This window comes from Centruroides vittatus, unplaced genomic scaffold (genome assembly GCF_030686945.1).
Source record: "Centruroides vittatus isolate TY-2023 unplaced genomic scaffold, ASM3068694v2 scaffold_932, whole genome shotgun sequence".
Taxonomy (NCBI): Eukaryota; Metazoa; Arthropoda; class Arachnida; order Scorpiones; family Buthidae; genus Centruroides; species Centruroides vittatus.
In genome coordinates, this window is record NW_027122721.1 from 1553866 (window position 1) to 1572516 (window position 18651).

At 30.9% G+C, this 18651-nt stretch overlaps 1 protein-coding gene across 1 annotated transcript in view; it reads left to right on the plus strand.

The window, feature by feature from the left end:
- Positions 1-226: 226 nt before the first annotated feature.
- The window catches only part of Rsph4a (Radial spoke head protein 4a), a 38433-nt gene continuing 20008 nt past the window's right edge, over positions 227-18651 (plus strand). The window contains exons 1-9 of the mRNA XM_067288793.1: positions 227-294; positions 4241-4282; positions 8257-8547; positions 9495-9675; positions 10140-10454; positions 10995-11082; positions 14742-14840; positions 16956-17053; positions 18212-18344. Of these exons, the coding sequence (XP_067144894.1) occupies positions 4251-4282; positions 8257-8547; positions 9495-9675; positions 10140-10454; positions 10995-11082; positions 14742-14840; positions 16956-17053; positions 18212-18344 (1237 nt within the window). The 5' untranslated portion in view covers positions 227-294; positions 4241-4250. The remainder of the gene's footprint in view (positions 295-4240; positions 4283-8256; positions 8548-9494; positions 9676-10139; positions 10455-10994; positions 11083-14741; positions 14841-16955; positions 17054-18211; positions 18345-18651) is intronic.

Here is an 18651-nt window from a genome sequence, read left to right on the forward strand (position 1 = left end):
AGCTAAGTGTTGCCAGATTCCAGCACAAACTGAATAACGCAGTCGGCAGTTATAATTTATAATTTAATTCGAAGATTGTTATTTTGAAATTTTTAACAAACTTTTAGGCATATGTCATTATCAAGAACTGCAAAATTTTATAATATTTTCAATATAATGGAAAATTATTTTAGAAATTAATTATATATATATATATAATCGTTCGAATTAGAGTACTCAAGTTCGAATTATAAAGAGAAGTTCGAAAATATTTTTAAGAAAAAAACGAATTTTCTTACTTAAAAATTTTATTTTGTAAGTTTTTTTTAACTTTTTGTTAAACTTTTTTTATATAATTCGTTTATTTTTTGTTTCCATGCTGTGGGCATTACAAGGTCATCGTGAGTTTAGCCAAGCCCACAATGGGGCGGCCGGGTAATAAGGGATCGGGTCCGACGTATCCAGGATAAAGCTAATGGTCGGATGGCCAAGCAGGTTAATTAAGGCGTCAACTAGCCGTTTCGGGGAATTCGAGATCGAATCCCAGAACCGATCTCTTGTGAAAAATTCTATAAATTTTTTCACAAGAGATCGGTTTCCGATATATCCGTGCGCGGATACTATAGATTTGAACGAACCCGTGGCGAGTGAGATAGTGCCCATGTGGAGCAAAAAAATAAGCAAAAAATTCTGGACAGACTATCTCCGAAGAATTCCTGAATTGCTAGCCCGAATTCGATTCCGGGTCCCCCTGAGTGATAGGCCGACTCTTTAACCGCCCGACCATCCGCCGAAATAATTTTATTATAAGATATTTTACCATTTACATATAGATTAAAATGATTCAAATTTCTTTTTCTTAATATTTAAAGTAATAAACATAAAAGTATGGATATGATATATTATAAATAAAGACATAATTTTATAAATAAATAAAATCAAAAGTATCTATCTGTAAATTTCTTTAAAATGTTGTAAAAAATTTTTAAGTTAATTAGAGGTTTTAGAAGAAGAAAACGTAATGAATTATTCTGGGTACGTTCGTTAAGTCAAACGAGTTAAACGAGAATGACGTCATCGTTATCCTTGTTAAGATTTTCGAACGATTCGTTATAACTAAATGGCGGTTTCTAAAATCGAAGATATGAATGTTGCTAGTGCAGCCTTATCCAAAATATTTTTCTTAGGTTGCTTCGGATGGACAGTTATTTCAATCATTTCACCTTTTAATTCACAATTTAAACACTCGAGTAGATCTAGAAACATCAATATCGTCGGGCGCCATTTTCTTAACGAAGTAAACTAACTCATTCCTTCGTGAGCTTCGTTAGATACGTCATCACCGCGGAGCATGCGCACTGAACGAGACTACTACTTTTCGAACGTTCGTTACTAAGGCGTTTAACTCGTTCGACTTAACGAACGTACCCTCTGTGGATATTATTTGTAAACTAGTAGCCTGGGAAGCCTCCTAGTGGGCGTTCATTCTGTGGTTTGAATAGTGAGGTTGAGGCTGAAGTTTTAAAGTCTCCATATTAACAAGAAAAAAGAAAGAAGTTTTAAATGCTAGCGCCCGCCAAGATCTGGACACGACACTGAACATTAACATATCACACGCCAGTACTTTGCTTTCTATTTATGAGCCTTACTCGCCATTACTCCTCACCATCACGTGATGGGGCTTGAAACGTACGTCACTTGCGCCGGTCACTTCCATTGACCAATGAGTGTGGTCGATTCGGAGAAAGAGCCTACACGGCTAATATCTCCATATAAACCGCGAGAAAGAAGAAAAAGAAGTTTTAAATATGAAAAAGTGTACGTCGGATGTATGGCGCCACTTTCCTGTAAGCCTAGAAGATTGACAACAGCATTTGGAATGTTGAGCATGATTCCATTGACTTTCCAAACACCATTGTCAAACTTCTAGGCTTACAGGAAAGTACATACACGTTTTCGCGTTTAATACTTCGACCTGAACCTCGCTATTATTAAATTCATTAATTTAAATAATAGCTAGGGGCATCTGGATGGCCGAGCGATTAAGCTGGCAGCCTACCACTCTGGGAGACCCAGGATCGAATCCAGACGGGTCAAGAAATCCCCAGGAATTAGTGGTCCATTAGGATATGTTGGGTCCTGTCCCTCGCCACCTGGTTGCCCTACTGTGGGTCTGGCCGAACCCATAATGGGCTTGTTAAAAGAGGCTCTCTTAGTGCCCACAGGGTGGAAAGAGTTTTAAAAAAAACTACTAAAAATAAAAGTAATTTGCATGAAAATCCAAAAAGGTCTCTGACTTCTCTCGGTGTCTTCTGTGTTGCACTTACGTGAAAAGTGAAGAAAGGAGGGAGACAAAAGCCTTCCACCACGTTTGGAAGTTTACTGTTCGACTTTCGTAGAATATAAAGCATGGGGAGAATATCGTAGATCTGTTTACATCGTACAAATGTCCGATTGAAGAAGAAGAGACCGTTTTCAGAACGTTTAATTATTTCAATCTTTGTCTCGATTGTATAAAGTTTATGAGTCCTTAATTTCTTTTTGTTCGTATCAAACACTGCAGTTTCTCCATTTCTCATTCATGTTTATCAATTTATAAAGACTAAATATTTAAACATAAACAAATATATTGGCAAAACACACAACATGTTGATGTACGCCCTAATGCAAGACTGAAACTGTTTTGACCTCTTGCTTGGAACAACACAGTAGTGATTAGGATTCCGAATTGTAAGAAGTAATGTGTGTCCTCTATTGTAAGAAGTAATGTGTGTCGGAGAATGCAGAGCGAGCTACTGCACTTTGTAGTGTATAAGCAATCTGCATGGAAGCAAATGTTTTCGTTATCAACAAATATATTTAAAAAGTTGAATTTTTAAAAAAAATGTGTGAAAGTTGATGGCCGTCTGTAATCGTAAAGTTTGATGGGATGCCGATAATTTCATTATCTTAAAATAAAGCGTGACCCAAGTTGTATGATTTTTAGACGTCCTCTGGAGGGTCAACATACACATTGACAAAAATAAAAATCTATTTTACTGTAATTTATCTATATATAGAATTATTTTTACGCTTTTCTTCCCTGCTGTCCCTGGAACTTATGACTTGGAAGATTCCATTTATTATTTGAAAAGTGATCCATGTTAGACAGTTTTTGATTGCTCTGCATTTGATAATATATTAAGCCAGACATAGTGACAATTCAAAGTGCTGTTGTTTCAACAGAAAATAAATCAAAAGACAGAATTTACTGGGAAAATGATTGTTTATTTAAGTTTACAATCATTTAAAACTAGTACTAATATATGGACTGTTAGCAGGGTCAATAACAGGGTGGGGATGAGAGAGTAAAATTCCCTGGGCCCAGTATTCATAGGGGCTGGGATACCATCCCACAATTTGTTTTTTCACATGCTATTGTAATATCAAATGCTTAACAATAACTATAGTTCTTTATTTTGTAAAATCATAATAAATCTATAAAAAACTCAAATTTTCAAATAATTTATGTACTTGGGAACCATGTAAATTTTTCCCCTGGATCCAATAATGTCTCTTGATGCCCCTGTCTGTGAGACTGACTAGTACAGAATTTATCTACAGTATGTCTTTTATATGTATGCTGAGAAATTACTGCAATTCCATGCATTGTACAATACCTTGCCTGAATCATGCCTACTGTTTGCAAATTTCAGGTCTGTCAACAGCTGGTTCTGGGCCTTAGAATAGACCAAGCCTTTTCATCCTTTTGGTTTTTTTAAAATAAATATGTTGAATTTTTCCTTATTCACAAAAAACAAAGATTTTATTTTCTGTTAAAAGGTACATTTTATAGTTATAGGAATCTCCTGGCCCAAGAAAAGATTCCCAGCTTCCCTCTCAATGATCCTATTCATTTTATCCAAAATAATCTTTTGGTTTGGTCCTGTGGACCAATGTTAGTATAATTGCTACATTTTATCAAACTAAAGTAAGGGCAACATTGTGGGGTGCCTATTTTTTTTAAAAAACTTATTATCCTAATATGAGTTTATTCTATTAAATGTTAGATAATAATAATATTATGTTGCATTTCAAAAAGTATTAGGTAATAATGTTAAAAATACTGTAGCTAAAATAATATTAGTACATTTCATGAGTACATTTATGAACTTGTTTCATATTATTAATATAACTAAGCTATCATTCTTATAATTATTATGAATAAATTCATTTGTTACATTACAGTTTCATTATATTAATTCAAAAATTTATTTTCTAGAGATTATTATATGTTAGAAATGGATTCTAGTCAATCTACACAGTAAGTAAATTCAATCTATTTTATACAATACATTTGCTATACTTTTTTCATTATGTCATAATAATAATAATATACTGTACATAACCAACAATAAGAGAAAAGAACACACGAAAAAAATTCATTATATCAGAGCTATAATTACAGATAAAAGAGAATACAGCACAACAAAACCATTTGGCACATGGGTAAACTTAAATATGGTACCTTTGGATAAGCCTTTCATTAGTCTGTTACAAATTTAATAATCATAAAAAATTATTTTTATTAATATAATGCATATTATATTAATATTATGTTATTAGTACACATGATAATATAATTTTTCATACTTGTATGTGACAATTGTGCCTTACATCTTTTCCTGCCTCCCTTTGCCATGTGATGGGTCTGACGCGGTGGAGAGGAGCTGTGTAAATCTGGGTGTGTAACTTAGGGTGGGAGATTTATTGGAGGGTGTGTCTCGAGGAGAAGTTAGAACGGAAGTGGAGAGAGAGGGAAGAATCAGTAGGGAAGAGTGTAATGTGTGAAAAAAATAATTGGGAAGCTGGAAAGTAAAGACTGTGCAACCATGTCAGCGGAAAGATTTTGTTTTTGAACTGTTTCCTGTCCAATAAGAAGTAAAAGAAGAGTTACACTTTAAACTCATTATCAGTACATTTTATGTTTGTGCGTTACGGGAATTCTGTAGCATATTATTATCGGGAGAATTGTGTGTTAACACTATTTGGTAGATTGGATTGTCGGGTTCCATATGTTCCTGTGTGTTTCCCTGGATGTATTGTATGTTCTAAGGAAAATTAAAGGGTTATCTTGTTAATTTGGATAGTTGTCTTTGTCTAGTCCAGTGATTCCCAAAGTGTGCGCCGCGGCTCCCCGGGGCGCCGAGATGCCGTCATAAGGGCGCCGCGAAATATTCAATTAAACAATTCGGCAATTTTCTTGGAATTTCCAATTCTCGAATTTTTGCGCCAACAATCGTGTATGCTGACAAAATTCCAAGAATTTAGCAACTTTCGAGTCTTTCATTGTTTTCTTTCCCCACCCATGCTTTAGTGGTTTAGTCACTAAAGCTTGGGTGTGGAGCTAGCCGCTAAGCGTGGGTAGCGCAGTAGCAAGTTGGATTTCTGTTCATTCGTTGTCACCATCTTAGTGTTTGCATTAGTTTTTGTTTGTTGGACTAACAACTAACTTAATAGTGTGGTGGTTAAGTTAATTTTCAAAAGTTATTTTTCTGATCACCCTAAAAATGGACAAATTCTTATTAAATTCGAATAATAAAGATAGTGCTGAATCTAGAGAGGATGTTCCAGAAACAAGTGGCAAGGGTTTCGAGAGGCGAAAACGTCGTAAATATGACGACAGTTATTTGGATTTTGGCTTTACATCAATAAACGAAAATGATAAGGAGAGACCACAGTGTGTGTTGTGTATGAAAGTTTTGGCACCAGAATGTATGCTTCCAAGTAAGTTAAAACGACAGTTAGAAACCAACCATTCTAACTTTGTTGGTAGACCTCACGACTTTTTTACCAAAAAGTTAATTGAATTAAAACAACAAAAAGGCAGCATTTTTAAACATATGTCAATACCAAATAATGCTTTGCTAGCATCATACAAAGTTGCATATAGAGTTGCTAAGTGTAAAAAGAACCATACCATCGCAGAGCAACTCATTCTACCAGCTGCTGTAGATTTAGTGAACATTATGATTGGCGAGTCGGCGGGAAAACTGCTTTCAAAAGTCCCTTTGTCTAACAATACCATTAGTTGCAGAATTCAGCAAATGGGGGAGGATCTCAATATACAATTAATTGAAAAATTAAAAGGAAGTGAATTTGGATTGCAACTCGATGAGGCCACAGATAATAATAAGGACGCACACTTGATTTGTTACGTACGGTTCTTAGATGGTAATTCAATCGTTGAGGACCTTCTCTTTTGTAAAAGTATTACTGGAAGTACAAAGGCTCAGGATTTGTTCGAGATCCTGAATATATTTATGGTTGAAAATAATTTAGAATGGACAAAGTGCGTTGGTGTTTGTACTGACGGTGGTCGTTCAATGTCCGGCTCTTATGGAGGATTGCAGGCGCTTATTCGAAACAAAGCTCCAGATTCAGTTTGGACCCATTGCATCATTCACAGAGAAGCACTTGCATCAAAGTATATGAGTCCTCCACTAAATATAGTTTTAGAACGTGTAGTAAATATAGTAAACTATATAAAAATTCAGCCACTGAAAGCAAGATTTTTTAAAAAAATGTGTGAAGATATGGGAGCCGAATACACATCTTTGTTGTACTACTGCAACTCACGATGGCTCTCTCGCGGGGGTGTATTGTCTCGTACGTTCCAATTACGGCAAGAAATATACGCTTTCCTTGAAGAAGAAAAACATGAGTATGCCAAACACTTTGTGGAAACAGACTTTTTGATTAAACTCGCATACCTATGTGATATTTTTGAAAAGTTGAATTTTTTGAATCTCTCCTTACAAGGACGCAATATGCACATTTTAAAGCAAACGGAAAAGATTTCAGCTTTCAGAAAAAAATTACATCTATGGAAAATAAAAATTAATAAAGAGTATATCAGTGATTGTTTTCCCTTGTTGCATCAGTTTGTAACCTCCAATGAAATTAATTTGTCTTGCAATATAAAATCCATTTTTGTTGATTACCTATCAGAGCTTATAAAAAAGTTCGAAAAATACTTTGAAGCAGATATTGATAAATTTACATGGATTCAAGACCCATTTAGAGCCAAGACTCCATCTGAATTTACTTGTTTAGAAGAAGAATCTCTTATTGACTTGTCTTGCGATAACACTTTAAAGTTAAAATTTGGTAGCATGGAACTTTCTGATTTTTGGATATCGGTAAAAGAGGAATATCCACTGCTTAGTGGTAAAGCTCTACGAATATTAATTCCCTTTGCAACATCCTATTTGTGCAAAGCTGGGTTTTCGGCACTCGCAGTAATAAAAAGTAAATATCGCTCGAAAATTAACGTTAAACAAGAAATGAGGGTCACCATATCCAATTTTATTCCGAGATTTGAAAAGTTGTGTAGTGAACATCAAGCCCATCCATCCCATTAATAATTTTAATAATGTTAATCAACAATGAACGTTCAATAAATTGTTTGTGAATTTAAAATTCGTGTTTAATTTATTTTTCAACTAACCTAACCACATGGTGGTTGTCCAGTCTCAATATAGATATTACCGAAACAGTTGAAATTAGATATTTTATATTATCCCAAGGAAAATAGTAAGTATCTGTTTTTAATTTTTTGCTGTTAAATGGATAATCGCTTTTGAAAAGGAAAGTTTTCCAATTTTTCAAGAAAGTCAAAAATTTATTAAAGAATCTGATGTATTAAGGGCGCCGCGAAAAAATCCGATTATTTAGGGAGCTGCAAACTGAAAAAGATTGGGAACCTCTGGTGTAGTTCCTACTGAGATAAATGGATTCCCCCTTCTAAGTGTCTGTTCTATCAAGCACACTTGTTATCAATTTGTCCCATTGAAGAAATTATAAAAGTTCTCCGTGTCGACTTGTTCGTACTTTATCACTATCCTACTGGGATCCACCTATATAGTAAGTATCTTCTTCCAACAATCTTCTTCCATTATATGCTTAATTAAAAACATACAAGACAAAGGATACTGTCCATCACTTTATAAGCATTCTATAAGAACATTTCTATATGAACATTACTTTGATTTATTTGATTAATTTATTTATGTTTTATGTTCATTCAGTGGCGTAGTGAAGATAACTGGCACCCGGGGCATGACACTTTATTGGCGCCCCTCCCCCCTCCAGAAACACATATAGTTTGTCTTGGAGACCATTTGGGCACCCCTCTGCAAGTGGCACCCGGTGCATGATAGACCCCTTGCACCCCCTCGCTACGCCACTGTGTTCATTACAAAAGTTTTCAATTAAATTGTTTTTATCTTTACTAAGATTAACAAAACTAGTGAGTGATCAAAGCAAAATATCTGGATCATCATCAACAAAAATTAAAACTATTTCATCAGGAAAGCAAAAATCAAGTCATGTAAAAGGAAAATCTTTAGGAAAAAAAGATGACAAGATAAAATCCTTTTCAACTGAAACAACAAAAATGGATAAATTCCAAGAAGTTGCCAGCATTCATCAGTTTCCTGTAGAAAAACAATTATCAGCTGCTGAACAAGACTATCTTCAGGCTAAATCTTATCTTATGACTGCAAGCTCATTAACAAATATTAGTGTGTTAGTATTATTTACTGATTTTTTTTATTGTTGTTTATTAGTAAATGTAATTTTAAACAGTTTACGTGTGAAATATATTATTTATCAAATATTTTTAAATCAGGAAACAAAAACTTATTTGAAATACATATTATATAATCTGTTTACATTTATAAAATATATTAAATAAATAATTATATCCAGAAATAATTTAAAATTTTGAGGCACTTACTTAATTTGAATCTGAGCATTTTTATAATAGAGGAATTAAGAGGAGAGGGATTCAGTGGTGCACTCAGAGGGGGCAAAGAAATTTTTGCACCCTCCAAAGAAAAAGGAAAATAAACACTAGTAAATTTTCCGAAAATCTTTTCTTAATTAAAATTTATTTATTTATTCATATTGTATTGTGTCCTCTATTTGTACTTATGAATTAGTGGTCACATAAGACGGGAATTTTGTTGAATTTGCATTAAAAATTTTTAATTCCTCTAGTGATGCACTTATGCATCACTGGAGGAATTAAAAATATGTGTAATGATGATTAAAAATTGCAGCTTGGCATTGTGACACTATCACAATAATTTTGTACATTTTTTAATGTTTGAATCTCTCAGATATTCATTTTCTCATTTGGTTTGTAAAGATGAATGTGCAATCTAGCAGTGTTTTCGAGAGTGATTTTTTTAAAGCATTTGTTCAAAAAGGCATTTTATATTAGATTATATATTTGAACTTTCTAATGGATTAACAAATATATAATTCATTAACATTCATGTTAACTGTGATTCACATTTAGATTTTCAGTTTTAAATTTAAACATTTATTATGGTAACAATTGCACAACTATATAATTTATATTTCAGATGAAAAATTATACATAAATTTGTGGGTGAATATATCAAAGTGATTATATAAAAACAATTACATATATATATATATATTTGTAGTTATTTGTTTGTTTATAGATATGACCATCTAGTGGAACTTTTAAGAAAACTTTTAAGTGAAAAACCTATTAATGCAGTTGATGCACTTGAAGATATAAGTGAAAATATAAAACTACGGCGTCTATATAGTAAAGGAGAATATACTGAATTACCAACTAAAATTTTAAAAGTTGCTCAATCTTATTTACAGTTATTAATGGTAAGAATATCTTATTTAATAGATATTAATAATAAGTAAATATTTTGCATTTATCTTATGTATTTTATATCAAGAAAATTCTTATTTTAATGTTTTAAAATTCATTTAAATGAGTTTATAACAAAAACATTTAGTTGTCTTAATATCCACAAGGCAGCAAGGTTTTTTTTTAAGTATATTTTTCTCTATATAAAAAAAGATATTATCACTTAGTACATGTAGAGATAACATATATAATATTTAAAAATTATTGTAGTTTTTTTATTATTTTATAATATCTAAATTTCAGAAATTTGTTATATAAATTTTTTTCAATTTAATTAAAACCTACACAAAAATGTCTGGTAATTAAATTACTTAAATCTTATATTTTAGATTCAAATTTTTTAATTGTTGAGTTTAATGCAGTTGATGCACTTGAAGATATAAATCTTTTATAAAATACTTATATTTTTTTTTTACAGGAAATTACAATTAAAGATGAAGCTGGTGAATTTCCAGTACAATCAAAAAATTTAATGAAAATAATTGATGATGAGAAAATAATTAATAGCTTTAAACCATATTTAAATTTTTTACAAGATTGTGGAATTGGATTAAGCCAAGAAGAATATTATCACATTTATTTCTCTCTCATTTTCTTGGCTAAAACCAGACCAATTGAAAATGTTCGGTTTTGGGGAAAAATATATGGAATGATAAATGATTATATTATTGTAGAAGCCACTTTGAAAAATAATGCAGAATTAAGTGATATGGAAGACTTAATGTTTAGAATGGTTTGTTTTCAATCAATTTATTTAAAATGGTAATGAAAAATTTATCATAAATAAATATACAGACACAGTATATACAATTTGACTGGATTGTTTATGATAAAAAACAAAAATCAGATGCACTCAAAACACTGTTGGGTTTGTACATTTGTCTTCAATAGTCTAACTGAGGAGGAATCTGAAAATTTGAAAATACACTTGAATGCATCTGATTTTTATACATATTCGCTCTAGAAAAAATTTATTGAAACAATAATCAAACTACTACATACAAGTTTAATTTAATGATTCAAATGGAGATTTGATAATATGCTAATTGATAAGTTTGTTGATTTTAATAGAAAACATCTTTGGCCTTTTAGTGCTCTCAGAGCAGAAAAAGGTCTAAAACCTATTGTTAGGTCTAAATTTCTGTATTAGAATGAATAGAAAGATTTTCAGTTTGTAATCCAAGTATATTTTATGATTTTAAATGTTTATTTAAACATATAAATCTGACTAATTAAAATAATTACTTAACCTTTAATAAATTTTGCATTGTAGAAAGAGCAAGAAGAATTTTCCAACATCAATTATCCTGATGATTACACTGGACCAAGAGATCAATATGAAAATTTGGTTCCTGTTCAAAGTATATTATTATTATTTCAATTAAAAATAGTTTATATAATTTTTATTGTTAAATGTAATTTTACATTTTAAACATGAATACTTTAAAAATTTTAAATCAGATTTATGTAATGAAAATTTTCATATATAAGTTTATATTATTAATATAGGTATCTAATAATAAGTAAATTTTCATTCATTATCAACTTATTAGAAAACCACATTTGTTAAGGAAACTTCTCAAATTTTGTTTCTCAGAGCAGAAGTTTTTGAAATCCTCAAATACTTTTGGGTTATATATTTATCATTAGTCAACCAGTGAAGTAAAGCTTAGAGAGAAAACATTTTATATCTAGTAACTAAACAGCATCCCTTTAGTGAGATAAAGATACATAAATAAAACAAATCAGTATTCCAGCATCACTTACTTTCTTTGGAATACAAATGGAAAAATTAACACACACAACAAGCATTATAACAAATGTATTGACATAAAGGTAACAAAATGGAACAAGAAAAGGATGATGAGGAGAAAAGGAATCCACATCTTAAAAGTTTATAGTGCCATTTTTTCTCGTGAATTTTATAAATTTCTAACTGCTCTAAATAGCTAAGTTGTTCTTTACGGAAGGTGTTTTGTAGAAAGCATACACAGTCAAAATGTACAGTACATCTATATTGGAGTTGGAAGCCAATGTTGCTAATGCATTGTTGGCCAGCCCTTTCAAGATGGAAGTCTGATGTTCTTTGAGATGGGTGTTTAAATGTTACTCTGCAGCACCCCACATATTCTTGGTTACAGTTAATTCTGTGGTTTGTAATGGGGATAGAATAAATACCAGATTTGAAGCACATATCTGGATGGTCTTTAGCATTGTGGATGAGGATGAAAACAAAGGGACTTTTTCTGAAAGCTAGTCAAAAATTGTTATTTCTGGCAATTTTCATGTATAGGCTAGTCTTCTTCATTCATGACGGCCTTGTACAGTACATGATGTCCTGAGGCACTTGCCCACTCCTTTATTGTCCAGTTGCCCTATTCTTATTCCAATTGCCCAAGGGAGCTAGCTCTGAGGTTTAATTTTATTTTTAAATTACTTACTCTTTTTTATCACAGATGACAAAATTAAAATTAAAATATTTGTTATAGCAGGTGGTGATTGTTCAGTAGAATACCAAGATACCACAGTAATTGATTAACATGATTTTGATTTGTGGTAGCATTGAGGGATTAATTAATTGTGTTAACCTGTATATTAATATTCTTAAGAGCTACTTTTGAATTTGCTATCATTTAAAAGGAATTATCAGACCACAGTTTTAGTTGGAAAGTTTACAAAGAGATTTATTATTAAACTAACTATACTAAAGATTTTTTATATAATTTAATAAAAAATCTCTTAGTGAACTTTCCAACCAAAAAACTGTGGTCTGACAATTGATAGCAAATTCAAAAGTAGCTCTTAAGAATATTAATTATAAAATAAAACAAAAAGCAAATAATAATACCTGTGTGTATATATATATATATATATACATACATACATACAAGTATTTTCTTGCATAATGTACTTACAGTGCCTTTTTTTTATATAACTTGTGTTCCCCCCTTTTTTATAGTCTGTGGGCACCACTGATTAGGCATGATGGAAGTGGTGAAGGAAAGATGACAAATTAGACCTTTGATAGTGTTTAGAGAGTAGTCATGTAGTTTGGTACACAGGGTGACAGTTTGAGCTCATTATTCATATCTTTGTTGAGCCTTCACCCATTTGTCTGGCATCAAGACATAGATGTACATTTTGACTGTGTATGTCTTCTACGTAACACCCACCATAAAAATTGACTTAAATATTTAGAGCAGTTAGTGATTTTCTTTTATAAAGCTGCGAGAAAAAATTCTGCTATAAACATTCAAGATATAGATTCCTTTCCCTTGTGTGGAAGTCATTTTATAATCTTAAATCTTACAATCCTCTCCCTTCCTTTTTTTTCTTATTTCATCCCTTTTAACACATGGACAACAATCCCCTTGTTATAACAGCTATGAGGGTCAGTTAGCCTAAAGATGCCCATTTAACACAGTCAAAAACATTTGCTTTCTGATATATTTGTGCTGGAAATTGGTTTCAATCATTTTGTTTATTAATTACATCCACTTTTGAGCAGTTGATTATAACTGTCATTCTGTTGACCAGTTATGGCTCCTTAATTTATTTTACATATGGTAAATATCACCTACTTCATTCATAAGTACAAATAACAAGCTGACTGCTGCTATAATGTGACAAACATTAACTGCTTTTTTTATTTCTCAGTTCCTGAGTTCTATTGCATAAAAATTACAAGTTACAAGCTATCAGTTTTACAAGTCACATGTTTGGTACAAGCTATACATTGTAAAATAATAGTGGTCATATAAATATAACGTATTTTGCATGCAAATTTAATTTGCATTTTTAGTGCAAATTTCTTCTCCTTCCAGCCCTTCTATTAGAGAGGTCTGTTATAATCTCAGCTTCTAATAAAAATAGAGCAATATTGTCAAGTACAAAGCTGTAGCACATGAAAAATATGTAATATTACCTTTTAGTGTATTCAAAATATCAAGTAGGATCCTTCAACAGACTGTCAAATATGTCATATAAATACTTCACTGCATAACACACAAGGTGTGCAAGATTGCAAAACATAATATCTTGTTATTGATTATAAATAATTTAATACAATAAAATATGCAAATGGAAAATAGCTTGCAATGAACTTGTTGCTTGTAACTTATTACAAAATGTTTTATTCAACACATTTTGCTTGTAATTTGTGACTTGTAAAGCTTGTAACAACTATGCAACAGGGTCCTGGAGGGATGGTCGAGCTCACCTACTATAAGCAAAACATGTAATTTTATAAATGTTTTAGTTTTAAAATTAATTTAATTTATAAATTTATAATTAATTTTAATCATATAATTAAAACAGTTAATTTTATAAATGTTTTATAAAATTAATACTAATTTTTATAAATTACTTTATAGTTACTATATTTGAAACTAGCTTTGTGTCTTAGAAGCTGAATGTGGCAATACTACACATGATGATCATCATATCACAATGATCATGTCAGTAATAAATCTGAAAAAAACAACTTGGTTTTTTCCTTTAACTAAACATTATGAATTAACACATAACATGATACAATGAAATTTTATTGTGCCTTAAAATTCATTTTAAGTACCTAAGTACTTCCCTCAGATAGATTCTACAGTATGATTGTAGAATGCTATCTACCTGAGGAATGCATAGTTAAGGAGTTCAAATGCAAAGGTAATATGTCCATGTTTTGAAAAACTAAAGAACTTAGCTATGATCAAAAGGTGCATTTAGATCATTGAATAAGAATTTACTAAAAAGCAACAAATTTCATATTTTCTTACAAAATATGGTAGCTAAATGGAAGTTGTACAATGCCCAGAGCATAAATTTAAGTAAAATCTAAGCAATATGTCAATTTTTTCTTAATAGTTATCACCTCAATCTGTCTTTAGATAGATTTAAATGAAAGCGAGCTCAAAAAAGCAGATGTTTATTATTACAAATTATTGCATAATTACATTAATATATTAAGCTATTTAAAAAACTTTTTATGCTTTTTTAAATTTTCTAGAATGAATCTATTTTTTAGGCAGACTTTTAGAACCTGAAGTAGAAAGTACAAAATATGTTCTACCAGAAGACATTGGCAGAGGAGCAAATAAATATATCTATTTTGCCTGCAATCAAAGTAATTATAATTTGTACTTTAAAATGTATAATTAAATTAAGATTATATTAAATTAGATTGCTACTATTGAAAGTAGAATTGATTTAAGTAATATACGTTAAATATCTGAACAGGCTACGAAATATTAGATTAGTGTGCTGATGCCCTAACCTAATAGAGAAAAGGAGAGTAAGTTGTAGAAATACGTAAAAAAGAATATATTAGCCAAAAAAGAATTTTTTATTTGAATTTTCTAGCAAATCAGTCTCTCATTATGATATGTTACTCTTGTGATGATTCGTGACGAGGTGTAACGGTTTCCGCGAACAGACCGACACAAAATAATAATCGAAACATGTTACTTTTAACAAAGGTACGATTTTATTCTCGCCAGAAAGAACAGAAGCAGGTTCTTTATGGATCCCAACTTTACAAAGAAAGGATTTTTTTTACAGTCTAAAAAATGCGCTCAAAACGGAACCTGACAAATTATACGCGTGCAGATCTTAAAACTAAACTTATCCTACTTATAACTAAAGGGAGGAACAATATATACATGTAGATAAAAATAGTCGAAGATTGAAATACTTGGTGGGATACCACTCTTGAGTCCTGTTTGATTATTTTATAGGCTTCCCGTGTTCTCGGTGAATCTCTCACTCCCCCGTCGTATCCTTTCCTTTTTTTCTGCTGCTCACTTATCCGCCTCGGTCGAGAGCTTCCTTTTCACACCTTCACTCTCCACAGTCCAGTCGAAAAGTGATTCACTTTTCATTCCTCGAGACCCACGGCGCCGTCCCTTCTATTGCTCTATACGTTGTCTCTTTCTTAGAAACGATAATCCCACCCAAAGGGTAAAAAGGAGTGGTGGGGAAAGTAAAGGAGGATAGATAATACAAAAGAAACAAAGGAATTGCTAACACTAACTTATATTACATATTAAAAACATATAAAATACGCGAATAACATGGCCGACGGCCACACTCTTTTGTCTTGTATCTTATATATATATATTTTTAATTTTTGATTGAATGAGGCACTAATCATTAAATTCAGGAGATGTTCATTTAAGAAACCAACTGAAGTAAACTTACTGTCATTTGGCTTTTCTGTTATTGGGTTGTCATGGATTGTCATTCCTTTCAATTGTCAAATTTTCTAATCTGAACACACCACACTTCCTTTGGATCCATCACAGAGAGCCATTCTCTTATACTTTCTCTAATTAATATTTGAGTTTTCTCTTTTTATAATTCAATTCCACGCCTTCTACCTAATCTGGTTATTAATTATAAGCTAGCCTCTTTCTTTTGCTACACTTAATTGCAGATTGCCAGAGGTGAGAAGAAAAGGAAGAATAGGAAAGAGGAAAAAGAAGAAAGAAATAAAAACAAGAATAAGGATTTGAAGAGAGAGAAATATTTAAAAACTAGTGATATATTCTAACAACATGAAAAAACAAATTCAATACAAAAAAATAAAAAAATGTAGTACCAATACATCACACTATATAATGTGATGAAATTAATAGCGAGGTTGAGGCCAAAGTTTTAAACACGAAAATGTGTACGTCGGACATTCAGTGCCACTTTCCTGTAAGCCTAGAAGTTTGACAATGGCCTTTGGAAAGTCAGTGGAATCATGCTCGACATTCCAAACGTCATTGTCAAACTTCTAGGCTTACAGGAAAGCAGCACCGAACGTCCGACGTACACGTTTTCGCGTTTAAAACTTCAGCCTCAACCTCACTATTATATACTGAATATTTTATTAAATTTTTAATTGACAATAGCTAATAAATGTTTAATTTATCAAATCTCTATTATTCTGAATATTTGTTGAAACTAACAGATAATTTTTAGCCATATATTAGAAAACTGAACATTAATGATATGTTTATAATCAAAATTAAGTTTTATTATAAATCAAAAAAGCTTAAGTTAAGTAAAAAGTATTTAATATCATTTTAATTTTTAATTCTGTTTTAGATTGCTTATAATAAGTATTGATATTTTTTATCATCATTATGTCATAAACTATTGATTGCATATTAATGTTGATTACTAGTTTTATATAATAATTTTTTAATATATGAATTTTTATTTTTAAAATTATGTTTGTTAAATTCTTTTTTAGTTGGAGGTACTTGGACTTTGCTACCAAATGTAACATCAGATCAAATATTTGTTGCAAAAATCATTAAAAAGGCATTTACTGGTGTGTATGATACACCTGTAAGTATGATTTTAATTAAAGTAATTGTTTATTGGAAAATAACAATTAACTTTATTTTGAAAAATTTCTCTACAATATTTGAAAGTTATTCTTATAGATGAAAGAAAATAGAGAATTTCTCAGTTATTTTTATATAGAGAAAGTATTAAAAAAATCTTAAGTGTTTTGATTAAATTCATTTATATTACATTCCTTTTGGTATAATGGATTGAGTGATTCAACGTAAATTTTTCAGAGATTTTTTGTTTTTTATTTTTTTTATAAATTTTGTTTTTATAAAAATTTATATTTTGTTATTCTTAAATTTCAAGACATGAAATAAAAATAACTATGTAACGTTTCTGACTGTCCAAGCAGCCATCTTCAGAATACACTAAATAGAACATATAAATTTAAATAGAATATTTTATAGGTATTCATTTTTAAATGTTTTTTTTTATCTTAGATTTATTCTCAAAACAAGTAAAGAAAAATTTTTGTGATTTTGATTACTTAAAAAATTAGATAAATAATAACTGCTTACTTCAGATACCAAAAATTATTTAAAAAACGTTATTGGCTCCTCTTGAGCTATCATTAGTTTAAACTTACAAAATTTACTTCCAAATTTGCTATTGTTTTTAGCACCAACAAATTGTTCCAAAAAATCGTTGTTAAACAAATAATTTTTGGTATCTGAAATAAGCAGTTATTGTCTGTCTACTTGTCAACATGGTACCAAGTTTAATTAACTTTAATGAACTTCAAAAATCTTTATGAAAAATGAATGTATGAAATTTTATTTCTGTTTATCTGTATTTATTTGTATAGTTGCAATTTTTTAAGAATTTTGAGATATCACCCACCAGTGGCTGAGTGAATAAAAGCACTAAACACTGATAGCTGGTCTGGAGTTTTTGCCTCACAAACAGACTGATCACATGGAGTTTTCTGGGTTTTATTCACATTTGTAACATCTAAATAGGGGCCGGCTTTTCATAGAAAGTCCTCCTGTGAGGCATCCCCTCAGCAGATTGGCCACATGTTGTGTTGTCATATAGAACTAATCTGAGATATCTACATGCTTAATGAAGTATTTTTAAGATGAATAAAATATATCCAAGTAAAAATATTATTTTGGACTTAAATGTTATTTGCTGTTATTCTTTTCTGCGTAGGTTCTCAGTTATCCTCCATTTCCTGGAAAAGAAATCAATTTATTAAGAGCACAAATTACTTGTATCTCGTCCAGTACTCTCATTTCTCCTATTGGATATTATGAGATAAAAGAGGAAGAAATTGGAGAAAAAGGTACTAACAACATGTGTTTTAATGATAAACATATAACAATAAATATATTTATTGCTATACCAAAGAACAAAGAAAGTTATACGTTTTTAATTTTATGCTGGTTGTAGATATCATTTCTAAATTCTATAACTAAAAAAGTATTTTTTTGTATGGATAACCCATATTAGCATATAACCCATGACAGTATATACTCCGCAGAAAATTGCAAGAATAAAAAGAAAATCTTTGTATAACCTGCCCTATTATATACCTCATGCTTCTGGGATGGTCATTAAAAGCAAGATTATTAGTGGTATGTAGTTTAGCT